The sequence below is a fragment of the Mustelus asterias genome, chromosome 18, assembly GCF_964213995.1.
Source record: "Mustelus asterias chromosome 18, sMusAst1.hap1.1, whole genome shotgun sequence".
Taxonomy (NCBI): Eukaryota; Metazoa; Chordata; class Chondrichthyes; order Carcharhiniformes; family Triakidae; genus Mustelus; species Mustelus asterias.
The window spans coordinates 78,084,472-78,102,185 of NC_135818.1; the positions used below are offsets into that span (position 1 = coordinate 78,084,472).

The 17,714-nt window shown below is 44.3% G+C and overlaps 1 protein-coding gene across 2 annotated transcripts in view; it reads left to right on the plus strand.

Moving 5' to 3' along the window:
- LOC144507289 (latent-transforming growth factor beta-binding protein 2-like) overlaps nucleotides 1-17,714 on the plus strand; it is a 447,226-nt gene that overhangs the window by 224,374 nt on the left and 205,138 nt on the right. For both annotated transcript variants that reach the window (XM_078234343.1, XM_078234344.1), the window contains exon 10: nucleotides 9,535-9,657. In XM_078234343.1, the coding sequence (XP_078090469.1) occupies nucleotides 9,535-9,657 (123 nt within the window). The remainder of the gene's footprint in view (nucleotides 1-9,534; nucleotides 9,658-17,714) is intronic.

Genomic DNA, 17,714 nt, shown 5'->3' on the forward strand with positions numbered 1-17,714 from the left:
GAGGATGTGGAGGCTTTGGAGAGGGAACAGAAAAGATTTACCAGGATGTTGCCTGGTATGGAGGGCATTAGCTATGAGGAGAGGTTGGAGAAACTTGGTTTGTTTTCATTGGAGCGACAGAGGTTGAGGGGAGACCTGATAGAAGTCTACAAGATTATGAGGGGCATGGACAGAGTGGATAGTCAGAAGCTTTTTCCCAGGATGGAAGAGTCAATTACTAGGGGGCATAGGTTTAAGGTGCGAGGGGCAAGGTTTAAAGGAGATGTACGAGGCAGATTTTTTACACAGAGAGTAGTGGGTGCCTGGAACACGTTGCCGGCGGAGGTAGTGGAAGCGGATACGGTAGTGACTTTTAAGGGGTGTCTTGACAAGTACATGAATAGGATGGGAATGGAGGGATATGGTCCCTGGAAGGATAGGGGGTTTTAGTTAAGTCGGGCAGCATGGTCGGTGCAGACTTGGAGGGCCGAAGGGCCTGTTCCTGTGCCGTAATTTTCTTTGTTCTTTGTTTTTTTTAAACCTCCTGCCTCTCACCTTAAACCTGTGTCCCCTCGTGACTGATCCTTCAACTAAAGGGAAAAACTCCCTATGCACTCTCTCCATGCTCCTTATAATCTTGTACACCTCAATCAGGTCTCCCTTCAGTCTTCTCTGCTCCAACAAAAACAACTCAAGCCTGTCCAACCTCACCTCATAATTTAAGTATTCTATCCCAGGCAGCATCCTGGTGAATCTCCTCTGCACCCCCTCCAGTGCGGTCACATCCTTCCTATAATGTGGTGACCAGAAATTCACACAGTACTTGAGCTGGGGCTTCACCTAAGTTCTATACAGCTCCAACATGACTTCCCTGCTTTTGTAATCAATGCCTCGATTAATAAAGGCAAGTGGCCCATATTCCTTTTTCACCACCCTACTAACATACCCTTCCAATCTCAGAGATCTATGGACAAACACTCTAAGGTCCCTTTGTTTCACAGAATTCCTAGTGTTATGCTGTTCATTGAATACTTCCTTGTCAAATTACTGCTTCCAAAGTGTATCACCTCACACTTTTCAGGGTTAAATTCCATCTGCCACTTATCTGCCCACTTGACCATTCCACCTATAGCTTATTGTAGCCAAAGACACTCAACCTCACTGTTAATCACCCGGCCAATCTTTGTGTAATTCGCAAACTTACTAATCCTACCCCCCACGTAGGTCATTTGTATCATTTATATAAATGACGAATAAAAGGGGACCCAACATAGATCCCTGTGGTGTGCCACTGTACACTGACTTCCATTCACTAAAGCAGCCTTCTGTCATCACTCTTTGACAACTATAACTGAGCCAATTTTGATCCCACTTTATCAAATTACCCTGTATTCCAAGTGCATTAACGTTCTTTACAAGTCTCCCAAGTGTGGCCTTGTCAAAGGCTTTGCTGAAATCCATAAAAACTACATCAACTGCACCACCCTCATCTACATCTGGTCACCTCCTCAAAACATTCAATCAGATTTGTTCAGCATGACCTCCATTTGACGAAGCCATGCTGACTATGCCTGATCAAGCTTTGCCTCCCCAAGTGGCGATCGATGCTCTCCTTCAGAAGTTTCCCCAATAGTTTCCCTACCACTGATGTGAGACTCACTGGCCTGTAGTTCCCTGGTTTATCTCTATAACTCTTCTTAAATAATGGAACCACATTAGCTGTTCTCCAGTCATCTGGCACCTCCCCTGTTGTGGAGATGCCGGCGTTGGACTGGGGTAAGCACAGTAAGAAGTCTCACAACACCAGGTTAAAGTCCAATAGGTTTATTTGGCAGCACTACCTTTTGGAGTCTCAAGCTCCTTCATCAGGTGAGTGAGGACAAGTCCTCACTTCATGAATGCCTCACTTCATGAATGCCTCTGCTGATTTGCTCCCTTTGTATTTGTTAAATGCCTTTCTTTTCCTTCTATCCTGAATATCTCTAGTCATCCATGGTTCTCTGGGCTTGTAACTACTTCCTATCACCCCAGAGAGAACATGCTGGGCTTGTACCCTTCCCATTTCCTTTTGAATGCCCCCACTGCTCTTCTATAGATTTCCCCATTAGTAGCTTTTCCCAGTCTACCTTGGCCAGATCCTGCCTTATTTTACTAAACTCCCCTCTCCCCCAATCCAATTATTTTCTTTGCAACTTGTCTATTTCCTTGTTCATAACAAGCTTAAATTGTACCATGTTGTGATCACTATCACTAAAATGCTCCCCCACCACCACCTCAATCACCTGTCCGGCTTCATTCCCCAAAATTAGGTCCAGCACAGCTCCTTCCCTTGTTGGACCCTTGACATATTGATCTAAACAGTTCTCCTGTACACATTTCAAGAAATCTACTCCATCCAAACCCTTAACACTATATATAGCCCAGTTAATGTTGGGAAAGTTGAAATCACCAAATATAATTATCCTATTGTTATTGTTTTTACACACCTCCGCAAATTGTGCACATTGTACTACTGAATGTTGCACTGACTATCTGGGGGGTCAATAATAAACATCTAACAATGTGGCTGTCCTTTTTATTCCTAAGCTCCACCCACAAAGCTAAATCAACACTCCTTCCAATATATTCACCGGAATTTTACTGCCCCGCCCGCCAGGGGGGAACAATGGTAAGGTCCGTTGATCTCGGGCAGGATTTTACAGTTTTGGGATGAGCTATACTGTAAAATTCCACCTATCATCTTTCCTTAGTTCAGTAACTGACTCCTTAACTAATAATGCAATGGCTCCTCCTCTTTTACCCTCCCCCCCCCTCAGTCTCGCCTGAAGATTCTATATCCCAGAGTGTTGAATTGCCAATCCTGCCCTTTTTTCAACCATATCTATGTGATAGCTATTATTTCACACTTCCATGTATCAATCTTAACTCATCCATTTTACCTGCGATACTCCTGGTGTTAAAGTAGAGGCCGTCCAACCTTGCCTTACTCCCTTGAAAGTTAATACTGCTGCACTCCCTCCGACCTGATTATTTTTACTTTATGATACTGTGCCCTTATTCTGCTCACAGTCTGTGTCCCCTCCCCTTGCCAAATTAGTTGAAACTCCTCCCAACAGCAAATTTCTTGCAAGGATGTTTGTCCAACTCTGGTTCAGATGTAGACCGTCCCGCTTGTACAGGTCCCACCTTCCCCAGAAATTGTCCCAGTGATCCAGGAATCTAAAACCCTCCCACCTGCACCAACTTTTAAGTCACGCATTCATCTACACTATTCTATTAATGTGGTCGCTAGCACGTGGCACTGGGAGTAATACAGAGATTATTACTGTGAGACCTCAGTTCACTGGTAGATTTTTGTTAGACTTGGCTTCTGGAACCAAGCAATGCATTGATCCAAAGGAGAGCCCTCAGCTTATTCCATCTGTTGAAGACTTTCTGGACACCAACTGTGGCATTTACAATCTCTCCCTAGCGGCGAGCAGCCTTGCCTTGAAATTCGTCATACATAGTGTATTTTGCAAGACAGTTTTAGTGGATCTGGCTGTGGCAGCCATTGTATCAATGTCCAGTAGTTTGCATATTTAATGTCTTTTCCTGAGAAAGTTACAAGTTTTGATGGGTCTCTAGATTATAGCATATGTCTCCCATTTCACATTCCCTTGAGGATGATTTGTTGGTTTCTCACCTCCACTTTGGAATGCGACCTTGCATTTTTAAGCAGTTTGTTCTGTCAGATTGCAAAAGTTCCAGTCAGTTGAAAGTTGAAAAAGTATATTTTTAAAAATAAATGGGCATAGCATCATAACAATAACCAGGAAGAATGAAAAGCTACATAGAATTGTTATCACATGAAGTGCAAGCTGGCTTTAGACTCGGATGAAGTAAGATAGATCCACAGTTTTTGATGACAGATTTCAGAGAAACACATTGGATTTTAAGGACAGCGAGAGATCGGGGGTGGGGTGTTGGGGGGATGGAAAATTATGTCCATAGAGTACAACATCCATTGTTAGAACAATTTAATGGGTACAAAGCTGAATGATCAAAAAAATCTACAAGACCCTGAGCACTGTTAGCGAATAGGTGACAGTAAGCAAATAGTAGGGATAAGTGGGTCATTTTCAAGCTAGCAGGCTATAACTGATGGAGTGCCATGAGGATCAGTGCTGAGGCCTCAATTATTTACAATCTATATTAATAACTTTGACAAAGAGACAGCAAGTAATATATCTGAGTTTGCAGCAGTTAAGAAATGCAGTGAGAGTGCAGGCTTTGAGGAGCACATAAAGAGGCCCCAAAGAGATATTGACAGGTTAATTGCGTGGACAACAAATTATAAGATGGTGCATAATGTGGGAAAATGTGAGGTTATTCAATTTGGTCATAAGAATAGAAAAGTAGAATATTTTTAAAAAGTGAGAAACTTGTAAATGTTGACATTCAGAGGGACATGGGTGTACAAGAACACCATGCAGGCACAGCTAACAGTTAGGAAGGCAAATGACATGTTAGATTTTATTGCAATTAGATTGGATAAGGAAACCTTGCTAAAATTGTACAAGGCTTTGGTAAGACCACATCTGGGATACTGAGCCTCCATAAAGAAAGATATACTTGCAATGGTGGCAGTACATCCTTGGGCTTACCATTGACCAGAAACTCAGCTGGACTCACCACATAAACACAGTGGCTATAAGAAGAGGTCAGAGGCTGGGAATACTGTGGTGAGTAACTCACCTCCTGACTCCCCAAAGCCTGTCCACCATCTACAAGGCATATGTCAAGAGTGTGATGGAATACTCCCCACTAGCCTGGATGGATGCAGCTACAACAACACTCAAGAAGCTTAACACCATCCAGGACAAAGCAGCCCACTTGATTGGCACTACATCCATTCTGTCCACCACCGATACTCAGTAGCAGCAGTGTGTACTATTTGCTAGATGCAATGCAGAAATTCACCAAAGATCCTTAGACATGTGAAGCTGGTGTACCTTTAAGAAATGTTTTTTTTAAAAATCATGTTCTCTGCAGCTATAAGCAGCTTTAAGCAGCAAACCCCAGGACGTACTGACACCTCCGCGCCCCCAGTGTAGTTGTCAGGACTGGTTTTTGCTTTTGAAAACCAGCATTGATTCGTGTCGGCATGACATCATGCTGATGGCAGGGGTGGATGTGCTTTGATTGCACATTACAGCATCAATAGTATGTAATTTATCAGTTCTATAAAAAATAAATGATATACCTGTAATAATCTTACCAAAGCCAGTCTTCCATCATCATCACCCTTTGTTTGCAACATGCTCAAAGTGCCGCTCAGTGGCTACAGAGTACAGGACATTCCTGAAGTCTTTTGACTGCCGGCCTAAGTGGAGCCTGCTGGTTAACACCCCTGCTGCTCCTTCCCTGTTGGGTGAGCCTCACTTGCTTAATAAGGGAGCTCATAATCGATAAGACCAAGGTGAGATCTGTTGATGCTCCCCCGTGGCTACCTGTATAATTTTAAGTGACTGCATCTCCTTAATCAACTACTCATTGTGTTTTCTTCTGTTTAATGTCAGTTCCTTCTGGTTTCTGGGATCGGCAACAAATGCTGACCTTGTCAGCAATGCCAACATTCCATGACAGAATTTTAAAAATCAGTTCCGAAGGCATCACAATTTACTAACCTCATTATTCTGACTGATCTATCGGCCTGAAAGTTTAATTCAACAAAGGCACATAGGGTAGATTTTCACCTTTATTACCGAGATATTAAGCATCCTCTGGACAGAGTGCAGATAGGAAAATCTGGCAAAGGGGATTACACACTACGAACAGAACACCAGATTTTCTTCCCATTGAAATTGGTGGTCGGAAAAATGGGTCTGTAAAAGGTGTGCAATCCTCTCCTGGAAGATTTTCAATTGTGCCCAGTTACATAGAAACATAGAAAATAGAAGGAGGAGTAGGCCATTCGGCCTTTTGGGCCTGTTCCGCCATTCATTTTGATCATGGCTGATCTTCAAATTCAATATCCTGATCCCATCTTACCCCCCCCCCATATCCCCTGATCCCTTTCGCCCCAAGAGCTATATCTAATTTCTTCTTGAAATCACACAACGTTTTGGCCTCAACTACTTTCTAGTAGTGGTAGTAGTGAATTCCAGATTCATCACTCTCTGGGTGAAGAAATTTCTACTCACCTCAGTCCTAAAAGGTTTACCCCTTATCCTCAAACTATGACCCTTAATTCTGGACTCCCTCATCATCATGAACATCCTTTCTGAATCTACCGTGTCTAATCCTGTTAGAAGTTTCTATGTGATCCCCTCTCACTCTTCTAAACTCCAATGAATATAATCTTAACTGAGTTAAAGTCCAACAGGTTTATTTGGTAGCATGAGCTTTTGGAGTGCTGCTGCTTCATCAGGTGAGATGAAGATTTCACTTGATGAAGGAGCAGCACTCCGAAAGCTCGTGCTACCAAATAAACCTGTTGGACTTTAACCTGGTGTTGTGAGACTTCTTACTGTGCCCACCATCCAACGCCGCATCTGCACATTATAATCTTAACTAGCTTCGCCTCTCTTCATATGACTGACTTGCCATCCCAGGAATCTGTCTGGTAAACCTTCGCTGCACTCCCTCTAAGGCAAAGACTTTCTTCCTCAGATAAGGACACTAAGACTGCACACAATATTCCAGGTGTGGCCTCACCAATGTCCTATACAATTGCAGTAAAACATCCTTGGACCTATACTGTCCAGTTAATGTTTAAGGTCGAGGTGGTAGAGTTGAAGATGACCCTCTAGTGTCATATTATGGCTTTTTGAATCATAAATGTTGGTTGCTGAAGCACAAATGTGACCTTGTGTTATATTAACCCTTAGAAGACCCTTAGAGGACCCTTAGAAGATGCGAAGGGGGATTTAATAATGGGAAACAAGGAAATGGCCGAGGCCTTAAACAAGTTTTTTGTGTCGGTCTTCACGGTAGAGGACACAAATAGCTTACCGAAAATTGACGGTCGTGGGACTGTAGGGGGTGAGGTCCTTAAAACGATTACTATTACTAAAGAGGTAGTGCTTGGTAGGCTAATGGGACTAAAGGTAGACAAGTCCCCGGGCCCGGATGGAATGCATCCCAGGGTACTGAAAGAAATGGCAGAAGTAATAGCAGATTACTGGGCGGCACGGTAGCACAGTGGTTAGCACTGCTGCTTCACAGCTCCAGGGTCCCGGGTTCGATTCCCGGCTCGGGTCACTGTCTGTGTGGAGTTTGCACATTCTCCTCGTGTCTGCGTGGGTTTCCTCCGGGTGCTCCGGTTTCCTCCCACAGTCCAAAGATGTGCGGGTTAGGTTGATTGGCCAGGTTAAAAATTGCCCCTTAGAGTTCTGAGATGCGTAGGTTAGCGGGATTAGCGGGTAAAATATGTGGGGGTAGGGCCTGGGTGGGATTGTGGTCGGTGCAGACTCGATGGGCCGAATGGCCTCCTTCTGCACTGTAGGGTTTTCTATGATTTCTATGAGATGCGTTGGTTGTAATTTATCAAAATTCGCTGGACTCTGGGGAAGTGCCAGCTGATTGGAAAACAGCTAATGTGACGCCACTGTTTAAAAAAGGAGGTAGACAAAAGGCGGGTAACTACAGGCCGGTTAGCTTAACGTCTGTAGTTGGGAAATTGCTGGAATCCATCATTAAAGAGGAAATAGCAGGACACCTGGAAAAGAATGGTTCAATCAAGCAGATGCAGCATGGATTCATGAAGGGAAACTTGTGTTTGACGAATTTACTGGATATTTATGAAGATGTAACGAATGCAGTTGACAGAGGGGAACCGGTGGATGTGGTGTTTTTGGATTTCCAGAAGGCATTCGATAAGGTGCCTCACAAAAGGTTGCTGCAGAAGATTAAGGTACACGGAGTTGGGGGTAAAGTGTTAGTGTGGATTGAGGATTGGCTATCTAACAGGAAGCAGAGAGTTGGAATAAATGGGTGCTTTTCTGGTTGGCAGTTGGTGGTGTGCCGCAGGGATCGGTGCTGGGGCCTCAACTGTTTACCATATACATAGACGATCTGGAGGAGGGGACCGAGTGTAGGGTAACAAAGTTTGCGGATGACACAAAGATGAGTGGGAAAGCGAATTGCTTGGAGGATGCGGAAAGTCTGCAGAGAGATTTGGATAGGCAAAGTGAGTGGGCGAGGATCTGGCAGATGGAGTATAACGTTGACAAGTGTGAGGTTATCCACTTTGGAAGGAATAATAGTAAAATGGACTATTATTCAAATGGTGAAAAATTACAACATGCTACTGTGCAGAGGGACCTGGGGGTCCTTGTGCATGAATCGCAAAAACTCAGTTTGCAGGTGCAGCAGGTGATCAAGAAGGCAAATGGAATGTTGGCCTTTATCGCGAAGGGGATGGAGTATAAAAGCAGGGAGGTCATGCTGCAATTGTACAAGCTACTGGCGAGGCCGCAACTAGAGTACCATGTGTAATTTTGGTCCCCTTATTTGCGAAAGGATATATTGGCCTTGGAGGGAGTACAGAAAAGGTTCACCAGGTTGATACCGGAGATGAGGGGGTTAGCTCATGAGGAGAGATTGAGTAGATTGGGCCTGTACTCGTTGGAGTTTAGAAGGCTGAGGGGAGATCTTATAGAGACATATAAGATAATGAAGGAGCTAGACAGGGTAGAGGCAGAGAGATTCTTTCCACTTAGAAAGGAAACAAGAACTAGAGAACACAGCCTCAAAATAAGGGGGAGTCAGTTTAGAACAGAGTTGAGGAGGAACTTCTTCTCTCAGAGGGTAGTAAATCTCTGGAATTCTCTGCCCATTGAAGCAGTGGAGGCTACCTCGTTAAATATGTTTAAATCACAGGTAGATAGATTTCTGATCAATAAGGGAATTAAGGGTTATGGGGAGCGGGTGGGTAAGTGGAACTAAACCACTATCAGATCAGCCATGATCTTATTGAATGGCGGGGCAGGCTCGAGGGGCTGGAGTATTAATTAATTAATTAAGGAGTATTAATACTCCTGCTCCTATTTCTTATGTTCTTATTAACAATCTGCGAAAGGGCTTATTCTACATAATATTTAGTGAGGTCATTTTGTGGGGTGTGGTTGGTGGGGAAGGGTAGAGTTTCTTTACACTTTATTTCTTGAAAAAGTACCAAACAGGCAGAACAAGATTTAAATGGGCTGTGCCTGCTGACAGGAATGTTTCAGTTTTATTGAGGAGTTTGGAATTACTCAGTACCAGTTGTGCTGATATATCAGTTAATTCAATGCCTTTAGGTATGCTCTTTCGAGATTTACCAATCTCATATAATTTGTTTTAAAATTGTCTCAAGATGCTACCTTGATATGGGGTAGGGTTTTCCACCTCCCAGTGTGTTTTGTAGCAGTGGAGGCAGACCGACATTCGCCACCTCTGGGATCTTCTTGTCCCACCACTGTCAATGGGGTTTCCTGTTGTTCACACCCTCCATGGCTGGGGAACACGCCAGAAAATCCCGTCCATGATCTTTGTGCCCAATAATAAAATGGTCTCTCTTCTTAATCCCAGATATCAATGAATGCCTGATGTCAGGAATGTGTCAAAATGCTAACTGTTTGAACACCAGAGGTAGCTACAGATGTACCTGCAAGCCTGGGTATATGCTGGATACATCGAGGAGCCACTGCATCTGTAAGTAATAATCTGATAGTTCTATGCAATATAAATCAGTCACATGTCTGAATACAGTTAAGACAGATAGATGTTGATCATCTCAAATTATCAACCAGTTTTAATAATGCATATTATGTTAAAAGTGATCCAACAGCACATCTGTGAAAATGTTACACAGAAAATACTTTGTGAATACAATTTAACTATAGCTTGTGCTTGAGGTATATATCTTTAATACAAAGTTTAAGCCTTGGAAATTTCTACGGTTGAAGGCCCCATTTTTATGAGGAGAGGCTGGAATATGGATAAAACCCAACTCTGCTAGTACATCAGGGTTAGGCTAAGATTTTAAATTCCAGTTGGAGGGTTGTGGGCCACAGTCCAAGTCAAAGAATATTCACTATTTGAAAATAAAAGTTTCTTCAAAATTGCTTCAGGAGGGTAGGTGGGAATCCAAGGCCAAAATCTTAAGTGGTAATAGTGGGCATGCACCCGACCTGAAAGAGTGTAAAATCTTACAAGATGATGTCGGACGTGCGCCCAAAGTCATCAGCAGTATTACGCATGTGCAGGAGTAGGAAGCGCACCTGCTGGCAAGTAATCAGCCAGTTAAGGCAATTAAAGGGTAATTGAAGGCAATTTTACGTTGCTCATTCAATTTAGCAGTTATTGAATGGGCAATACGGACATGTGGCCATTCTGTTTCTTCATTTTTCTCATCCGAGGGTAGGAAAAAAGGGGGCCAGAGCATTGGCTGTGTGAGTTTTTAGTTATGGTGAGAATTTGCTAAGAATTTATACCTTTTCCTATTATTTCTTCTGAAGTATTTGCTTTTTTAGCTTTGTTTTGAGTACTCTTTGTTTGGTCAACTCTCTTGGAGCATTTCTGTTGAGTAAATGCATAGGACATTGCCATCCCTATTTTAGGAGATGAGAATTGTATACTCTGCTGGGGGGTCTTCCTCTGAGAAGGAAGAGAGGGGCAAAAGGGAGAGGAGGCCAGGTATCCTTAGGCAGTGTTATAGGGAGAGACCTGTGGGCGAAGAGGTGCACCCACACGAGTGCAGGGCCAGCAGAGAGAGCAAGATGGAAGGGATTGCAGAAGACGCCACTATACTGCTGCCAATTGTACACAGTAAGAGTTTTAACAACACCAGGTTAAAGTCCAACAGGTTTATTTGGTAGCAAATACCATTAGCTTTCGGAGCGCTGCTCCTTCGTCAGATGGAGTGGAAATGTGCTCTCAAACAGGGCACAGAGACACAAAAATCAAGTTACAGAATACTGATTAGAATGCGAATCCCTACAGCCAACCAGATCTTAAAGATACAGACAATGTGGGTGGAGGGAGCATTAAGCACAGGTTAAAGAGATGTGTATTGTTTCCAGACAGGACTGCCTGCAAGTCCAGGAAGCAAGCTGTGGGGGTTACTGATAATGTGACATAAATCCAACATCCCGGTTTAGGCCGTCCTCATGTGTGCGGAACTTGGCTATCAGTTTCTGCTCAGCGACTCTGCACTGTCGTGTGTCATGAAGGCCGCCTTGGAGAACAGTACACATCTCTTTAACCTGTGCTTAATGCTCCCTCCACCCACATTGTCTGTATCTTTAAGATCTGGCTGGTTGTAGGGATTCGCATTCTAATCAGTATTCTGTAACTTGATTTTTGCCCTGTTTGAGAGCACATTTCCACTCCATCTGACGAAGGAGCAGCGCTCCGAAAGCTAATGGTATTTGCTACCAAATAAACCTGTTGGACTTTAACCTCGTGTTGTTAAAACTCTTACTGTGTTCACCCCAGTCCAACGCTGGCATCTCCACATCATGCCAATTGTACAGGCAGCGATCCAGCTACCTCAACATATTTGAATCTAGTGCTGCAGGCTCCACCTCTCTCGGGACATCATGATATCATTATGCCAGATGATTGGGCTGGAGCTTGCCTCTAACTATGTTGGTGGGCACCCAAGGCCAGTGGTTCTGACGATCACAGTAGCCCTCAATTTTTCAAGGAGTCAGTGGGGGATCTGTGTGGAGTATCCCAATCAGCCTTTACTGATAGATCTGACTGGGGCAGGCACAGGGTGAGGACATGGAGGCAGACTTCAGGGAGGTAGGAACACCTTGATTCAATGCACTTTTAGCTAGGCTGCCAAGGCTGATTGCAAGGGCGCCGCCTCTTTCACACACATTTCTCAGGGGGCAATCCCATGACCTCACTGTTGCTTTACAACTTTTGTAATAAAGATTGCCAACCCAGCTGTCTATTATAAGGCACTCTTGAGGCCTGCACCTCTGGACAACATGAAGCAGACTTAGGCATTGAAAAAAATCTTTATTCATATTTTGCCAGATTTGCAAATAGGAACATAATGTAATATAGTTGCTACTGTCTCACAAAAACAAGACATAACACCAGAGCATCATCTTTGATAACCTTATTCTGCGCTCACGTTGCCTTAAACCTACGCTTGCGAGTGCTGTATCTTGCCCAAACCCGCTCTCCCCACCTTGTTGACAGCGACATTGGAGGCAGCTTGCTAACTGTGCTGTCGTGTCAGCCTTGATTATCTTGGTGGTCATCCTCAAGCTAGCGGGACTTAAGCTGGCTCCATCTGGGAGGGTGCAACCAATGACATGGCTGGGCATTCCTCAACTATTGTGGCTTCAAAAGATGCCATGATCACTGGCAGAGGAGTGGAGGAGCTGCTGCCCTTATCCGGAGTGCCATGAGAGGAGCCCACAGAGATGACAGGCATTTCTTTCTCCAGTATGAAGCACATCTGCACCACACTGCTAACCATTGATGGACGGGCACCTCGCAGAGAGATTAGATACCTCACCCATCGCACACACTGGCAGCAGCCCCCTGAGGTCATTGCCAGTGCATGGGCTTGCAGGGCCAGACATGATCACAGACTCCCTGGTTCTGTTCCTGGAGCTGCCTCTCCATGAAAGTCGCCACTCTCTCAATGGAGGAAACTGTGCACATGGTGCTTAGGGTCAACACAATGATGAAGCTCCTCATGGACTCCTCCATGACAATGACCATGGCATGTAGACTCTCAGGGCTCGCCACCAGATCTTCCCATACATCCCGTAGGACATCCAATTTCTGCCACCTTATAAATGACTCATGGTACTCATCATCTGCCTGGGACTCAGTTTCATCCAGGTCTCCAGCAGTATGCCTATGGCTGGTGCCCTGGGCACTTTCTGCCTCTGCCAGCTCCTCATGCAAATGTGCCATATCCATCTCGCAATCTTCAGAGCCCACAAATAAAAGCCCACCAGCATGCTTGTATCTGAGCTAATGCCTGTTAGCAAGAGAGACTGTGATGCGGGTGGATCTGGGTGTGGCTCGTTCTCTGTTGCCACTGGAGGGTCCTTCAGGTCCAGGGTGCCTCTGGAGGTTGATGCATCTGAGGGAGGAAGACAATGTGTCAGTGGTATCTGTTGTGTATTGGAGATGTGATATGCAGGACAGATTTTGGTTAAAAATGAACGGAGCTTTATTAATGGTGTGTGATCTTTTCTGTGCTTTTCTTTTTCTGTATCACAAGCTTGGTCTATTACATAATTTCTATTGCATACATTAATACAGCACAGCTCCAGTGAGCCTTCAGGAATACATGCAAATACATAATCGTATCAAACATCACATATTGATATACATGCTAGGGGGTTTGGTGAGAGTATGGATGAAAACATCATGATGGCATTGTCATTGCTGGATCATGGAAACTCTTGTTTAGTTCTTATCCTTGCGATGCGAGGTCCCTACATTGTTTGCAGTCTTCATCTGTCCATTGGACTCTTACCTTCCTCCAAGAAATCTGCCTCTCTGTGACCCAATAACATTGGTGCATGCTCTCCCTCGGGCTCAAGGATGTCCATCTCACATTTGCCCAGGATGAACTTGCTGAGTGCAGAAGATTATTAAACATTTTTTGACACTGAATCAAGGTGCTGTGGCACTATGTTGTGCCCGCCTTCATTTTGCGGCTTCTGCCCATCAGCATTGCCTTTCCTCCTGGCTTGTTGAGTGGGTGCTGATACCATAACTGCAGCTTATATTTGGACAGCTCCCTGTGACTCCTCTGAATGCTGCCTGTGTGAACTCCAGGCAGCATTCAGGGTGCTTGCTACCTCAACCGGTTTGAAATGCCCTGCCAGATCCCCATTGGAACTGGCACCTGCCAGTTGGTCCCGATGACAGTCCTTCACCAATGTGTGGGTGCATTTCATGCTGGCCAGTCCTTAATTGGCCAGCCAGCATGAAATTGCGTTGCTTCGATATTGGAGACTGGAAGCAGGAATCCTGGCTGCTTCCAGCCCCGCTGACTTCGCACACTTGACAGGTCCAAGTGTTGCGACAAGATACTTCTTGGTCTTTGAATGGTTGATTTGATTCAGTCATTAAGATGCCCATGAAGGTGTTGGCAACCTATCCCATGTATGCAAATTCCCTTTCCCAAAATTTAGTGTAGGAGCCTTGACCTTTGAGACAAGGATTTAATTTCGTTCTGTTCTGCATCATACCAGTGGAACAGGGCCCTCGGGATGTCTAAGCCATGTGTATGTAATGTATTATGTTCTGGTAAGCAATGAACCACTTCATAAAACTTTGTAATAAACTTTCCAGTCCAATGCTAAAATTTCCTAAATTGACTCCAAATATTTCTGCCAGCTAATCTCAACCTAATTACTGCATATTTTGTTACTGACTCTACAAATCAGAGATAGGTTTCCTAATCTAAAAATTCTTAGGTGCCACCTGCCCTACCAGATGCATCTCAGGTGCTATTCTTAGCTGAGAAAGAAATATCCACCTCATTGAAGAACACCAATACCTTCATTCTCCCCTCCATAAAGAGAACCAGTTCTTAAAACCTGATTCTCGGCAAGCAAGCTGGTGTGTGTGTTTTTTTTCCTAATTTGTGTAGCAGCCATTTAACAAATCCCAGACTGGAACAAAGGAAACTCACAGTTTTGGAGGCACTTGCCCGGACAGACTCCTTCTGATGTGGGTGCCTGTGTTGTCTGATCAAATAAGGTTCCATGGAAAGTTGTGGTGAAGTCTAGATACCTGTTTCTAACCTTAATTTTAGGTATTTACACAGATTACCACTAATGGTAAGAATGCAGGGGGACATCCACAGAAATTTGGGTACAGGCATGATTTTCTGGCCTCGCCAAGACCAATTCCTCCCCCAACAGATGTGGCAAGCCAGGCATAAGTCCATTGACTTCAGTGGGACCAGAAAATTCCACTGGCAGCCAGAACTGGAAAAACACCCATTGTGTTTGAAAATAGCTGCAGCGGCCACATCATTTCAATTGTGCTATGAGTCAGAACTGAAGAAGGCAGCCTTGGAATCTGTAAGAGGAATTTTCTGGAGTGACCCTCTAGGGTCTTGTACTCAGCTGAATTCAACCAATACAGAGACCACAAAAGACAGCATGTACTTAAAAGCAAAAATAATTTTATTGGTAATGCATGCATCAGAAGGAAAGATAGTCAGCAAGCACCGGCTACCCTTTCTGATGTAACAGTACAAATGTAAGATTGATATGCTCTTCTGAACTCTTCGATTCCCCGCCCAGCTTGTCACCCAAACTGGAGGGTCCAATTACAATATTACACATTATTACCTGAGCCAATAACCCTTCACCTATCAGCAGGATTAGGAGTTCACTAGTCCATTGCACCTGAAAGTTCTTCCCTCGTTACTAGGAAATCTAACTTTGTAAATCTGGTAGATTCAAGGATATTGCTATCACTTGCAAATTTTAATTGGTAAGGGGAGTCAATTCCCTTGCCCATGTCCAGTCCCATTATCAGCATGAGAAGCCGTATCAACCTCATTAACCATGAGCTAATGCACTCCTGTACATTCCGAAGTCCTGATTAACTTGCAGCTGCCTGACTCAAGCTGATAAGGAGAACTGCTCTCTTTATACTCCATTGCCTCAAAGGAATTTGGTCCATCTACTACTGTCCATTTCACATCATGCTGAGCAGTTAGATCACCCATTGGCCAAGGTTTGCAAACCACATTATAATACTTGGTTAAATTGTGGTTATACAGACAATATTTGCATATTGTACTAGGCACATGGTGAATCCTTATCCTATATATAAGGCACATTGTAATCTTTACCTTAACCTAATCTTCTTACTATTTAAAACAAGGGGCTTTTATACTATAAGTTTTACATTACCCTCCTTCAGGATCTCTCAGAAACCAGCCGTACCATTTGAACATAGAACATAGAACAGTACAGCACAGAACAGGCCCTTCGGCCCACGATGTTGTGCCGAGCTTTATCTGAAACCAAGATCAAGCTATCCCACTCCCTATCATCCTGGTGTGCTCCATGTGCCTATCCAATAACCGCTTAAATGTTCCTAAAGTGTCTGACTCCACTATCACTGCAGGCAGTCCATTCCACACCCCAACCACTTTCTGCGTAAAGAACCTACCTCTGATATCCTTCCTATATCTCCCACCATGAACCCTATAGTTATGCCCCCTTGTAATAGCTCCATCCACCCGAGGAAATAGTCTTTGAACGTTCACTCTATCTATCCCCTTCATCATTTTATAAACCTCTATTAGGTCCCCCCTCAGCCTCCTCCACTCCAGAGAGAACAGCCCAAGCTCCCTCAACCTTTCCTCATAAGACCTATCCTCCAAACCAGGCAGCATCCTGGTAAATCTCCTCTGCACTCTTTCCAGCGCTTCCACATCCTACTTATAGTGAGGTGACCAGAACTGCACACAATATTCCAAATGTGGTCTCACCAAGGTCCTGTACAGTTGCAGCATAACCCCACGGCTCTTAAACTCCAACCCCCTGTTAATAAAAGCTAACACACTATAGGCCTTCTTCACAGCTCTATCCACTTGAGTGGCAACCTTTAGAGATCTGTGGATATGGACCCCAAGATCTCTCTGTTCCTCCACAGTCTTCAGAACCCTACCTTTGACCCTGTAATCCACATTTAAATTTGTCCTACCAAAATGAATCACCTCACATTTATCAGGGTTAAACTCCATTTGCCATTTTTCAGCCCAGCTTTGCATCCTATCTATGTCTCTTTGCAGCCTACAACAGCCCTCCACCTCATCCACTACTCCACCAATCTTGGTGTCATCAGCAAATTTACTGATTCACCCTTCAGCCCCCTCCTTTAAGTCATTAATAAAAATCACAAAGAGCAGAGGACCAAGCACTGATCCCTGTGGCACTCCGCGAGCCACCTGCCTCCAGTCCGAAAATTTTCCATCCACCACCACCCTCTGTCTTCGATCAGATAACCAGTTACCTATCCAATCGGCCAACTTTCCCTCTATCCCACACCTCCTTACTTTCATCATAAGCCGACCATGGGGGACCTTATCAAACGCCTTACTAAAATCCATGCATATGACATCAACTGCCCTACCTTCATCAACACACTTAGTTACCTCCTCAAAAAATTCAATTAAATTTGTGAGGCACGACTTGCCCTTCACGAATCCGTGCTGACTATCCCAGATTAATCCGCATCTTTCTAAATGGTCGTAAATCCTATCCCGAAGGACCTTTTCCATCAATTTACCAACCACCGAAGTAAGACTAACCGGTCTATAATTACCAGGGTCATTTCTATTCCCTTTCTTAAACAGAGGAACAACATTCGCCACTCTCCATTCCTCTGGCACCATCCCCGTGGACAGCGAGGACCCAAAGATCAAAGCCAAAGGCTCTGCAATCTCATCCCTTGCCTCCCAAAGAATCCTAGGATATATTTCATCAGGCCCAGGGGACTTATCGACCTTCAGTTTATTCAAAACTGCCAGGACATCCTCCCTCCGAACAACTATTTCCTCCAGCCTATTAGCCTGTAACACCTTCTCTTCCTCAAAAACATGGCCCCTCTCCTTGGTGAACACTGAAGAAAAGTATTCATTCATCACCTCGCCTATCTCTGCTGACTCCATACACAAGTTCCCACTACTGTCCTTGACCGGCCCTAACCTCACCCTGGTCATTCTTTTATTCCTCACATAAGAGTAAAAAGCC